General features: G+C 40.6%; 1 protein-coding gene across 1 annotated transcript in view; it reads left to right on the top strand.

Moving 5' to 3' along the window:
• The window catches only part of STK17A (serine/threonine kinase 17a), a 38,431-nt gene that overhangs the window by 11,236 nt on the left and 14,777 nt on the right, over nt 1-12,418 (top strand). Inside the window, exon 3 of the mRNA XM_030871194.3 lies at nt 10,844-10,988. Within this exon, the coding sequence (XP_030727054.1) occupies nt 10,844-10,988 (145 nt within the window). The remainder of the gene's footprint in view (nt 1-10,843; nt 10,989-12,418) is intronic.

Below are 12,418 nucleotides of genomic sequence, written 5' to 3' on the forward strand. Positions count from 1 at the left end.
AAAAGACTCAGGGAAAAAATAGTTCTAATATCTGTTCACCCAAACTGATTAATATTTCTTTAATATATAACTAGATCTTACCAATATACACAGAAACATGAACCTCCCAGAGAAAAAAAAAAGGACAAAGAAAGGATATAAAGAGAAATTCCGCACAGAAACCTGTGTAAATGGCTTATACATACGTGAAAAATATTGATTTTTACAGTTTTTATAATGTAAATTTAAAAATAAGTTGCCGATTTCTCTCTATGTAAGATCGTCAGATATCATGAAGAAAAGTGGTACTCATGACTTGGATCATCTCATTTATACTACAGGTGGGAGTATTACCTGGTGTAACTCTTCTGGAGAACAGTGTGGAGTATGTATCAAAAGCCCTAAAAATATATATACTCTTTAACCCAGCAATTTCACATACATAAATTTTTTCACAAGGAGATAATCAGGCCATTGTGCAAAGATGTATTATAAAAATGTTTAGTGCAGCAGTATCTACATAACAAAAAAAGAAATAATCTAAATGTTTAATGGTAAGAGGTTGGTGAAATAAGTGATCATGTCATGAGATGGATTGCTCTGCAGTCATTTTAAAAGATATGGTAGATAAAAATGTACTACATAGAAAGATGTTTTAAAATATTAAGTTAAAAAGAAAGAAACGTTACAAAATAACGTGTCTATTATTACCATGTTTTTATTTAAAAGTTTATAGAGGGAGAAGTCTGAACGGCTAAAATAGTGTGTTCCTCTTGCTAATATAATTCAAGAGCATTGTGTTTATATATTTTAATTCGTAATTTCACTTGTAGGAATCCCTTCAAAGGAAAAATAAAATGTGAACAATGGAAAGCATGAAAGTGTTTTCCATTGTGTATTTTTAATTATAATAGAAATATCCACAAATGATCAAATGCTTAAGAAATGTAGTCGCTGTGGATTATATCTCCGTGCAGTCGTTTTCCAGTTGTAAAAAGAAAGGTTGGTTGAGAGGATTTTGGTTTTCGGTTTGTCCTGGAGGCTTAAGTTAGGATTGGAAATTGATCTGGAAGAGACCCTCCAGCCATCATCTCCTCATTCCTCTCCCGTCCTCACAAACCTGCTCTTCAGCCTCTGCGCAGGTCTTCAGCCTTCCGTCTGCTCCTGCCTTTTCTTCCGTTACATTCCCTTCCCTTCTGTGGTCCTTACTGCAGCTAGTCCCTCACCAGCGCCTCACGTTACTTCCTTCTTTCTGTTGCTCTCCCTCTGCAACTCCTTCTGCCCGTTTGAAACATGGGACGCAGGCTGTGTGCCCTCCTCCTGCCCGTTGTTGGGAGTACTTGCGTAGTCTTCAGTCTGCTTATTACGAGGGTGAGAGTTGCATCCTCAGCTGGGCTCTTGGTGTAGCTGGGTAATTCTTTACCTAATCTCTCAGCCCCTTCTTTTACCATCCCCGGCAGGTGGGCAGGAGCTAATCAAAACCTTGACCACACTTACTGTGTCACCCACTTTCCACCCGTTAGACACCGAGGCTTCTCTTCCTTTATGGAGGAAATAAAGGCCATCAGACACACGCCTCAGCATCCCTCTCTAACTGCTCTCACCTGCTTGCCTTCTGTTCCGAGGAAGAGATCCCACTCCTTAACTCGAAGGCTAAAACTTTGACATATGTTCTTTAATCCTCTTCCTTTTCTAGGACTTGAGTTTTATGTTTTAGTCACTTATCTAATCTCTCTCTCAGAGTCCCTCTCCTGTAGTGATTCTTTTCCCTCCATCTTCCAGGATTTCAGTCACTTCTCTCCTAAAATTCCTGGTCCTCAGCTTTGACGCTTTCTGAACTAATGTCCTGCCCTTCTCTTTCCTTTACTGCTGTGGTCTTTAAAGGAGTCGTCTGAATTTACAGCTTTCCTCACCTGCCAGTCAGTTCTGTTCTACTTCATAGATCCATCCATCCGCTGGTGTGCCGATACTCCATCACTTTTCAGTCTAATGCCATCTGCTCTCCTAAAACTTTCATGAGGTCATCAGCCCTGTGTGCCAAAATCGATCTCCTCATTTTAGTGTTCATTCTACTTCTTACTCTCTTTAAACACTTGATATTATACCTTCTTCTCTTGAAATTATGTTCTTCCTTGGCTTTCATGGCCCTCTTTTATTTTTTAAATCGTAGAGCCTTTTCCCCTTCATCTACTATATAAATATAAGTGCTCCCCACAGCTCATTAGTGTTACTCTGGTCATACGTTTATATTCTGCACGTTTACCCTGGATGATAACAGTCCATTTTTGTGGCTTCAGCTATTTTTTACATGCTGGTTATTGCTGGTTATTTCCAAATCTTTGTCTCCAGCGTCAGACCTTTCCCTCAGCTCCAGCTACTCTACTGCGTATCCCTGAATCCACCTGCACATCATGACCGATGCACGATCAGTGTGTTTTCACCCCTGCGTTGCTGCCCTTCTAATGCCCATGTTTCTTTGCTCCCCACTTCCAGTGGTATCCCTGTTTATTTCATCACTCACGTAGAAACCTTGGGTCTATCCTTGATTGCTTTGTCTCATTTAATGCTCGTGTGTCATGAATTACCAAGTCTTCCACTTGAACCTCTCCCCTGCTGGTCCTTTTTTCATTGTGTTTGCTGTTTGTCCTCTGTGTTGGGTCCTCTCTCTCGCATGGACTTTCACAGTAGCTGCTTAGCTGATCACTCTGGCTTCAATTCTAGGGCATCCCTCAGGCTCCTGTTGGATAGGTGACCTACACATAGATGTGGCAATATTATTCCCTTGCTTAGAAATCTTTGGTAGCTTCTGTTGCTTCCATGATCATGTTTCTAGAACTACAAAACAGTATGATTTGGCCCAAACTTTTTGTGTTCTACTTTTTGTTTGAAGAGGAAGTCTTAGAATTAGACTTTGCACATTGAGATATCAGAATTCTCGGCCATGTCAACAGATTGTTGTTATGGAAGCTGGCAGGTTCATGATTACTGTATTACTCACTCCACCTGCCATGTGCTCTGGATACTAAGGTGCTGGTAATACGAAAGTGAAAATAGCATAACCCCTTTGTTCCAAGTGCTATAGTTTAGTGAAAGAGATAGAAATGATGGCAACAACCTTGGTGTTTTACTAGAATTCTTGTTAATTGCTGTGAAACATAGATGAGGTGTTAGTAGTCATAGTTAAGAATTTACTGTGTGCCAGGCACTGTGCTGCGTCTTCTCTGGCAGCTTTGTATACATCATTTATATGCTTTATATAGATTATTTGTGCATTTTAGTTTTAAATTTTCTCCAGCTTTACAAGACGTGATTGACATAGAACATGCTGTAAGTTTGAGGTCTGCAACGTCTTGGTACACTTATATCTTGCAAAATGATTACCACCAGGGCATTAGCTAACACCTGCATCACGTCACATAATTACCATTTCTTTTTTGTGGTGAGAACATTTAAGATCTACTCTCTTAGCAACTTTAAAGTATATAACACAGTATTATTAACTGTAATAATCATAGTTACATTAGATCCCCAGAACTTACCTTATAACTAGAAGCTTATGCTCTGACCAACAGCTCCTTTTTCCCCACCCCTAGTCCCTGGTAACCACATTCTAATCTCTATTTCCATTTGAGTTTGCCTTTTGTAGATTCCACCTATAAGTGATATCACACAGTATTTGTCCTTTTCTGTGTGACTTATTTCACTTAGCATGATGCCCTCAAGTCCTATCCACATTTTTGCAAATGGAAGGATGTCATTCTTTCTTGTGGCTGAACAATATTACATTATACATATATATATATACACACACCACATCTTCTTTACCCATTCATGTTTTGACAGACACTCAGATTGTTTCCATATGTTAGCTATTGTGAAGAAGCCTGCAGTGAACATGGGAGTGTAGACATCTCTTCGAGATCCTGCTTTCATTTCTTTTGGATACATACCCAGAAGTGGAATTGCTGGATCATATGGTAGTTCTATTTTTAATTTTTTGAGGAACCTCCCTACTGTTATCCAGAGTGGCTGCACCAATTTACATTCCCATCAACAGTACACAAGGGTTCCCTTTCTTCCACATCCTTGCCAACACTTTCTGTCTCTTGCCTTTTTGATGATAGCCATCCTAACAGGTGTGAGGTGATGATAGCTCATTGTGGTTTTGATTTGCATTTCCCCAATGATTAGTGATGTTGAGGACCTTTTCATGTGTCTGTTGGCCATCTGTATGTCTTCTTTGTGAACATGTCTATGTAGTTCCTCTGCCCATTTTTTTAATTGGAGTATTTGGTCTTTTGCTATTCAGTTGTATGAGTTCTTTATATACTTTGGATACTAACTCCTTATCAGATATATGAGTTGCAAATATTTTCTCCCATTCCGTAGTTGCCTTTTTATTTTGTGATGATTTCCTCAGCTGTGCAGAAGCTTTTTAATTTGATGTAGTCCCAGTTGTTTATTTTTGCTTTTGTTATCAAATCCAAAAAATCATTGCCAGGACTGATGTCAAGGAACTTACCCCCTATGTTTTCTTCTAGGAGTTTTATGGTTTCAGGTCTTACATTCAAGTCTTTGATCCATTTTGAGTTGACTTTCATGTATGTGTAGGTAGGGGTCCAGTTTTCTTCATTTGCATGTGAATATCGAGTTTTCCAAATACCATTTATTGAAGACACTGTTCTTCCCCCGTTGTATACTCTTTATACTTCTCTTTATACTTTGTTATAAGTTAAATAATGATATATGCATGATTTTATTTCTGGGCTTTCTGTTCTGTTACACTGATCTATATGTCTGTTTCTATGCCAATACCATACTGTTTTGATACTATAGCTTTGTAATATATTTTGAAACTGGGCTGATGCCTCCAGATTTGTTCTTCCTCAAGATTGCTTTGGGTATTTGGGGTCTTTTGTGGTTCCATACAGATTTTAGGATTTTTTTTCTCTGTGAAAAATGCCATTGGAATTTTGATAGGAATTGCATTGAATCTGTAGATCACTTTGGGTAGTATGGATGTTTAATAATATTAATTCTTCCAGGCCATGAGCATAAATAAATCTTCAGTTTTTTTCACCAGTGTCTTAGTTTTCCATGTATAATAGATATATTATTTCTTGGTTAAAAATATTCCTAAGAATTCTATTCTTTTTGATGTTTTTGAAAATGGGATTGTTTTGTTAATTTCTCTTTCTGATAGTTCATTGTTAGTGTATAGAAGAAACACACTGATTTTGGTATATTGATTTTGTATCCTGCAACTGAAATTGTTTTTTCGGGGGGTTTTTTGGGTTTTTTTTTTTTTGCGGTACACGGGGCCTCTCACTGTTGTGGCCTCTCCCGTTGCGGAGCACAGGCTCCGGACACGCAGGCTCAGCGGCCATGGTTCATGGGCCCAGCCGCTCCGCGGCATGTGGGATCTTCCCGGACCAGGGCACAAACCCATGTCCCCTGCATCGGCAGGCAGACTCTCAACCACTGCGCCACCAGGGAAGCTCTGAAATTGTTTTATTTACAAATTTTAGAACAAGATTTTATATGTGAGAAAAAAAATTTCAGAATAATAATCAACCTAAGATCACGCAGATCCAAGTAGCAGAGCCAAGATTTAGCCCAGGAGTGTGTGATTCCAAAGCTTTTAGCCGTGCACCGTGCACCTTTACTCCACCAGAGAGGCAAGGGAGTGCTTCTGAAGGAGATGTTCAGCGTTATACACCAGCCATCATTGCCTTACTTGGGATTTTTCAGGTTGTTTGGACTGCGTCCCATGCTTTTCTGTCTGACTTCTGTTCTACCTCATCTCCTGCTAGTACTTCTCCAACCTCCCCCTGCATTCTAGGCACACTTTTTTTCCCTTTCAGTGCTTAAAGATATCATTGCATTGTCATCTGCCTTGCATTGTTTATGACAAGAAGTCTGTGTTGATTCTTGATACCCCTGTATTAGTGCCTTTTTAAAGATTTTTCTCTTTCACACTGGTTTTCAGCAACTTGCATATAAAGTGCCTTGATTTTCTTTGTTTATCCTGCTTGGGGTTTATTGAGCTACGTGGATCTTTTAGTTTTTATCAGATTTGGCGATTTTTCGGCAATTATTTAAAAAGATATTTTTCTGCCCCCGCCTCTCTCTTCTCGTTTTCTCAATACAGTGTGTTAAACTGGTTGATGCTGTCGCTCAGGTCCCTAGGGTCCTATTTATTCTCCGCCCCACACCCCCGTACTTTAGATAGATGGCTTCCATTTCCGTCTTCAGATTTGCTGATTCTTCTATAGTGTCTGATCTGCTGTAAAGCCTGGCCAGTGAAATCTTCACTCTAAACGTTGTATTTTTCCTTCTCTAGCAGTTCCATGTGGTTCTTTTCATGCCTCCCATCTCTCTCCTTGTTGTGTTCATACTTTACTTTAAATCCTTCAGTGTATTTATAATACCTGTTTTAAAGTCCTTACCTGCCAGTTCCCTCCTGTCTGGGTCTGTTTTTATTTTCCTGTTAGCTGGGAGTTGTAAGTGGTGGCGTTGTCAGATGGCTAGCATTTTTTGGAAGGATGCCATATATTTAGAATGGCACAGTGCTGGGTGGATTTTATGATCTTCCACTAAAAGAATGGTGATGTTTGTTTTGGCAGGCAGTGAAATTACTTGTGGATCAGACTTACTGGGCAGGTCTAGGGCTACTTTAGCCTTTAATAAGGCTAAAATATGGCATTCTGGGGGGTCTGCTGAATGCCCCAGGTGCTTGGCATGGTTTTTCTCCTCAAACTGGGTAAAATTCAGATAGCTTATTGTGTCCTTGGTGAACGCTAGGGCTTGTCCAGCTTATGATTTCCTGGTAGTTCTTTGCCTGACCTCAGTTTTATCCAGTGAATGTGCCTATAAGCACCTTGTCTAAGACTCTGGGATACAACTAAGCAGCTGTCTGCAGGTCTCTCTCTGTGTAGAACCCTCGTCCCTGGTCCTCTGCCTGTACGAAGTCCAGCTGCCTTAGCCTTGTCAAACTCCCCTCCTACCTCCTCCATTTAGCAAGGCTGCTGTTCTGCTTGGGATCCTCCCCAGCCCTGTACCACGTGCCGTAAATTACCTCCAAGTAGAAAGACAGAGCATAGGGCTCGGCTTGCTTGTGCCTCCACCTCAGGGATAATGGTCCTAACGGCCTGTCGTTCTTATGTCTGAAAACAGTTGGTTCGTATACTTGGCTCATTTTCTCGTTGTTTATGGGTAGATGGCAAGTCCCGCGCCATTTGGGTGAAAGGGGAAGTAGCGGCTCACCCTTCTGTGAGTGTACCGTTATTTGTCACACCAACAGGCCCTTATACATAGGTCCACTCTGCCTGGGGTGCGCTCCTGCCATTCCATCTAGTGGGTTCCTGTTCACTCCTGAAGGCTCAGAATAAGTGTCATCTTTCTAAGATTTTTTTTCTCTTTCCTTCCAATTAATTGCTCATTTGCTAAGTTATCAAATCACTTGATATATAACTTCACACTCATGTGTATTTATGCATACATATTCCTAAAATTATCTTTCGTCTTTCTCTTCCCAACTAAAACTTATAATTTATCTTCCTTGGCCTAGCACATAGCACAGGGCCTCTAACGTATTTGATTGATATTTGTTGAATTTGAATAGTGAGGGAGTAGAGATCCAAACTGGGCCTCTACATGGGATAGAAACGGAAATGCTGGTTTCGGTAGAAAAAGGAGTGTTTGGTGCCTAAGTTTGGAAGCTGTGATCCAGCTAAGGCGCAAGCGGCCAGGGAAAGTCCGTTACCCTTAGCTTCTGAGCATCATTTATAGGCTCTGAGTAATGTTGACAAAGAGATACTTACAACTTTCTGAGGACCACTGACTAGAAAATTGAAATTCACCGTTCTTAATGTTTTGTGTAAAAATCGTTTTGGTGGAAAATTTTTGGAAAAGCCCTTGAGTTAATTGTTCTGTAAAAGATATTTGGGTAAAAAGTTAAATGAATTCGTTTCTTTGTAATTTTAAAGTTGTGGAAAATAAGCGCTGCTGGAGTAAAGTGCACTGTAATAAAGCTGTGGAAGTCTTGCTGTAGTGAAAGGGAGACGCAGCAAGACTGTGCTGCTCGAGCGCACACACAGGTGTGAAGCACCTTCCTTCCCACACAGACTTCTGTGTGAAGGAAGGTGCTTTGTGCGAAGTAGTTGGTAATATTCTTGTGTTTTCTGTTACCATACTTGACAGATGCTTTTAACATCTCAAGTTGTTCCTTAGTAAAATTTTACTTGGTTCCATTAGTTAATATGACAGTTAAATGGGTCAGGCTTAAATGTAAGTAGGATGAGGTGATATGGTGGTCGTACGTTGTACCGAGAGGGTATGTTAAGTCTTACTGATCGCTCAAGGCTGGCTTTTACAGTTTTTTTAATTACAATAGGCTGCATTTGAAGTACATCCTTGAAAATTTTTAGAAAACTAGTTCTGCGCTTCACATTTTGTGCTTATGTGAACTGCTTACATTCTTGGGAAAACAGAGAGGAAAACCCTTTTGTTAAAGCGAGAATGGGTAAACATCATAGTGGAAAGGACTAACAATAAATTGTTCTTAAATTTTAGGTGAAGAAGTCCTTGTATTTATGTAAATTGACCGCTGTTGAATTTTATTGTGGGTGGTAGTGTTGAGCTGAGAGGCCCAGAGGACGGTAAATTGAGACTGGCGAACTTTTGCAACCAAAATGCATTTGTCTGTCTCAGCTGAGGAAAAGAGGCAGTTGTGAGTGTAGCCTTCATGTGCAGGGGACGCCGTGGACTGCACATCGCATCCTGGTGCATCTCTAGCTGCAGCGGCCGAGTGCACTCAGCTCGTGCTACCTGCCTGCTCAGCGTACAGCACTGCCGGGCTGTCACTAACTTACCGCTCGGTTCTGTTGTCAGTGCTCACCCTTTCCTTCCTCATGAGTTACGCATCACTTCAGCTTTGCCGGAATATGTGATGGCCATTTTACAGTAAATTACATAAAAATTGTTTTGATGCTTTCATGTATGGTTTTCTCATACTGTAATTAAAATATAATTGTCAGTTGTATAGGTTTAACCAGATGAAAATTTGAATCAGCCAGCGAGTTATTTTCTTTCACTCTCACCACCTACAGCTTTTCAGCTAAACTTAAATAGGTTCTTAGCTGACTTTGGTGAAAATTTTTGTTTCCTTTTATAGACAGAATTTGGAAAGTAGATTGCCCTAACAAAAAAAAAGGAAGGAAAGAAGGCTGGAAGGAAAGAACTAAATTATCTTATGAAAAGGAAACGAACGAGTAGCTTTTGTTTGACAGTAGCATGGCTGTTTGGAGATGCGTATTTCACATTAATTTTTATAACAACTTCATGGAAGCAATCCAGTCTTTTTTTAAAAAAAAAAACACATAAAGGAAAATTTGAGATAGGACGTGAGCTGTCAATTTATGGTAAGAACAAATTGTTAAAATATGGAATTTCTGCTGAAGGGAAAGAAAAATTGTAAATGATTTGTTTCTTTTATTGGCAAAATTATTCAGAGGAAAAAAAAAACTGAGGTGCTTTGGCCAGAGGGTGGAAGAAAGTTTAAGTCCGTACCACTCTTTTGGTGAGCCTAGGTCATATCTACTGAAACTGCCTAGGCCAGAGGGTGGAAGAAAGTTTAAGTCCGTACCGCTCTTTTGGTAAGCCTAGGTCATATCTACTGAAATTTCAAAAGCACATTCCTTTCACACCAGCAGTTTCATCCCAGTATCTACGTTGAAGACTACTTACTGACACAGGCACTGACAGGAACCTTCACACACCTTCGCATCACAGCATTGTTTATAGTCATGAATAATGAAAAAAAAAAACCTAAATGTCCTTCAAAGGGAAATGGATAAATAAACTATGGTTTTTCTATTCACAAGGTTGCAGGAATTAAAAATTCTGAGGTAGGACTTCTCTGGTGGCGCAGTGGTTAAGAATCCACCTGCCAATGCAGGGGACATGGGTTGGATCCCTGGTCTGGGAAGATCCCACATGCCCCAGAGCAACTAAGCCCACTAGCCACAACTACTGAACCCATGCGCTGCAACTACTAAAGCCCGCGCCGTCTAGGGCCCCACGTGCTGCAACTACTGAGCCCACGTGCTGCAACTACTGAAGCCCATGTGCCTAGAGCCCGTGCTCCGTGACAAGAGAAGCCACCACAACGAAGAATAGCCCCTGCTCGCCTCAACTAGAGAAAGCCCGCCTGCAGCAATGAAGATCCAAGTCAGCCAAAAAATTTAAAAAATAAAAGATAAAAATTATGAGATAGATATAAAACCATCATGGAAAAGACTCTTAAGGCATGTTTAAGTAATTAAAAAAAGTAATAGAACAGTATCAGTTAGAATGTTGCCATTTATGTGTCTTTAAAAATCCAGAAAACTAATATTTTTGTATGCATTTAAATATATTTTAAAAATCTGGAAGGTTGGAGTACACCTGAGTGATAATAGAGCTTACTTCTAAATGTAGCTCTGGACTGGGGGAAGGGTCTTCAATGGAGGGCGTTTGCTTTATTTGCATTTTTTACAAAAACAATATTTTTATGTATTCTGTAACTAAAAATTCTTGAGAATTCTTTTACTTGAAAGTGTGTTAATATATTTTACTACTAAGGTTTAGTTCTTGAAGTTCTGAAGCTGATGTTTTTATTTAGCTTTGGAAATGCTTATCTGAGCTTAAATTTTTACTTAAAAATATTGGATTTCAGCATATAGATGGAAGAAAGTTTACACACATTCACATTATAGTCTATGTAAATAAAGATACCTACTGTGTCTAAATATTAAGAACACAAAGGCTATTTTTAATGAGTCCTCTTCCTTTCTATTGAAAATGTGCTTCTCATCTTCTCTAGTGCTGCTGGGGGTGAAATCTTTGACCAGTGTGTTGCAGACAGAGAAGAAGCCTTTAAGGAAAAAGATGTTCAGAGACTCATGCGGCAGATTTTAGAAGGTGTTCGCTTTTTACACGCTCATGACGTGGTTCATCTTGATTTGAAGGTAAGAACTGAATTACTTTACAGTTTTGAGGTTGCTGGAGAATGACACTCCAGATGCGAGATATCTCACAGTGGTTTCCTCCAATATTTGTCAGGTTTGTGTGTTTTATTAGGTAACAAGGATATAAGAATTGAGTCATAACTTGTATCCTCTAGCCAGTTTTATCAGGGAGAGAATGCACATGTGCATACATAGAAAGATAAATAATAATACATTGCCCCGGAAATGGAGCTTCGAGGGTATATTGCTGGAGTAGGTGAAGGCTTCCTGGTGGAGACAGGGCTTGAGCTAGACCTTTCCAAAAAGTTAGGATTTAGATAGGTAGAGAAGAATAGGAGAAAGTTAACGCAAAAGAGTTAGGAATACTTGTGATGTGTTTGGACAAAAATAAATGGAAAAGTTCCTCTGGAATTGAAAGATGACGTAGGAGATACTGAAAGTTGAGAAAAGGCCAGATTCCTGGGGTTCACATGTCACGGAGTGATAGGTGATTTTTGAGCAGAAATATTTGAAAAGCAGTGTTGTGGAAAATTAGGCAGGCAGCAATAAATAAAATAAATTAGGGAATGAAAGCAATCAGAGGCCGGTAGATTTTTAATTTGAAATTGTCAAAGAAGGAAGGGGAGGAAGGAGGAGAGAAAATACAAAGGGTGGTATCAGTCACCGTCCTTTCAAGTGACGCGGACGCCAGCTGAAAGCAGGGTAATCGAAAGAGGAACTTTCATTGGCTAAAACGTCCAGGGTAGCTCTGGCTGCAGTTACACCACTATTCATTCATCCAGATATTGCCAGCACTTGGTTTTTCTTCAATTCTCAGCTCTACCTCCTCCAAATGGCAATAAAATGGTGGTGAGTTAGATGCAACCGTTTTTTACCCTCACAACTGCCCCGAGACTCAGCAGGAAAGAGCTGCTCTCAGGTCACTGGCTCATTCAGAAGTCCTGAGACCCACTCAAACCAGCTTAGATCAACCCAGAAGGAATTGGTGCACTGGTCCAGGGTGCAGGGCTTTGACGGCCAGGCCAGTGCCATCGGTGTCATATGCACCCACCTAGAGGGGGCAAGCCCTGCTCCCAGCCCAGCGTTGATGTGGACTGAGAGTGGGGAAGGGATGGGTTCTCAGACCAGTTCCGTTTCTCAAAGACTAGAGAATGGGCGCTCAGGGGACAAAGAGTAAATGTCCACCGCAGGTATTCAGAGCATATGCCTTCCGGCAGCTGAGGAGAAAAGCGTCTAAGACCCCTGGTGGTTTTCCCATGGTTGCTTCCCTGTCAAGTCCAGGTGGGGCTTTGTGGAAGTGAGACAGTCCCCTAGCACAGAACACCCCTGGGACTCCGGCGCCTTATCAGCCAGAGGAGAGGGGGTGAGGAAGGAGGGTAACCTGACAGGGCCGAACCCCCGGACCCAAAACCACTTTCCTCTCCTGAACT

The sequence above is a fragment of the Globicephala melas genome, chromosome 9, assembly GCF_963455315.2.
Source record: "Globicephala melas chromosome 9, mGloMel1.2, whole genome shotgun sequence".
Classification (NCBI taxonomy): Eukaryota; Metazoa; Chordata; class Mammalia; order Artiodactyla; family Delphinidae; genus Globicephala; species Globicephala melas.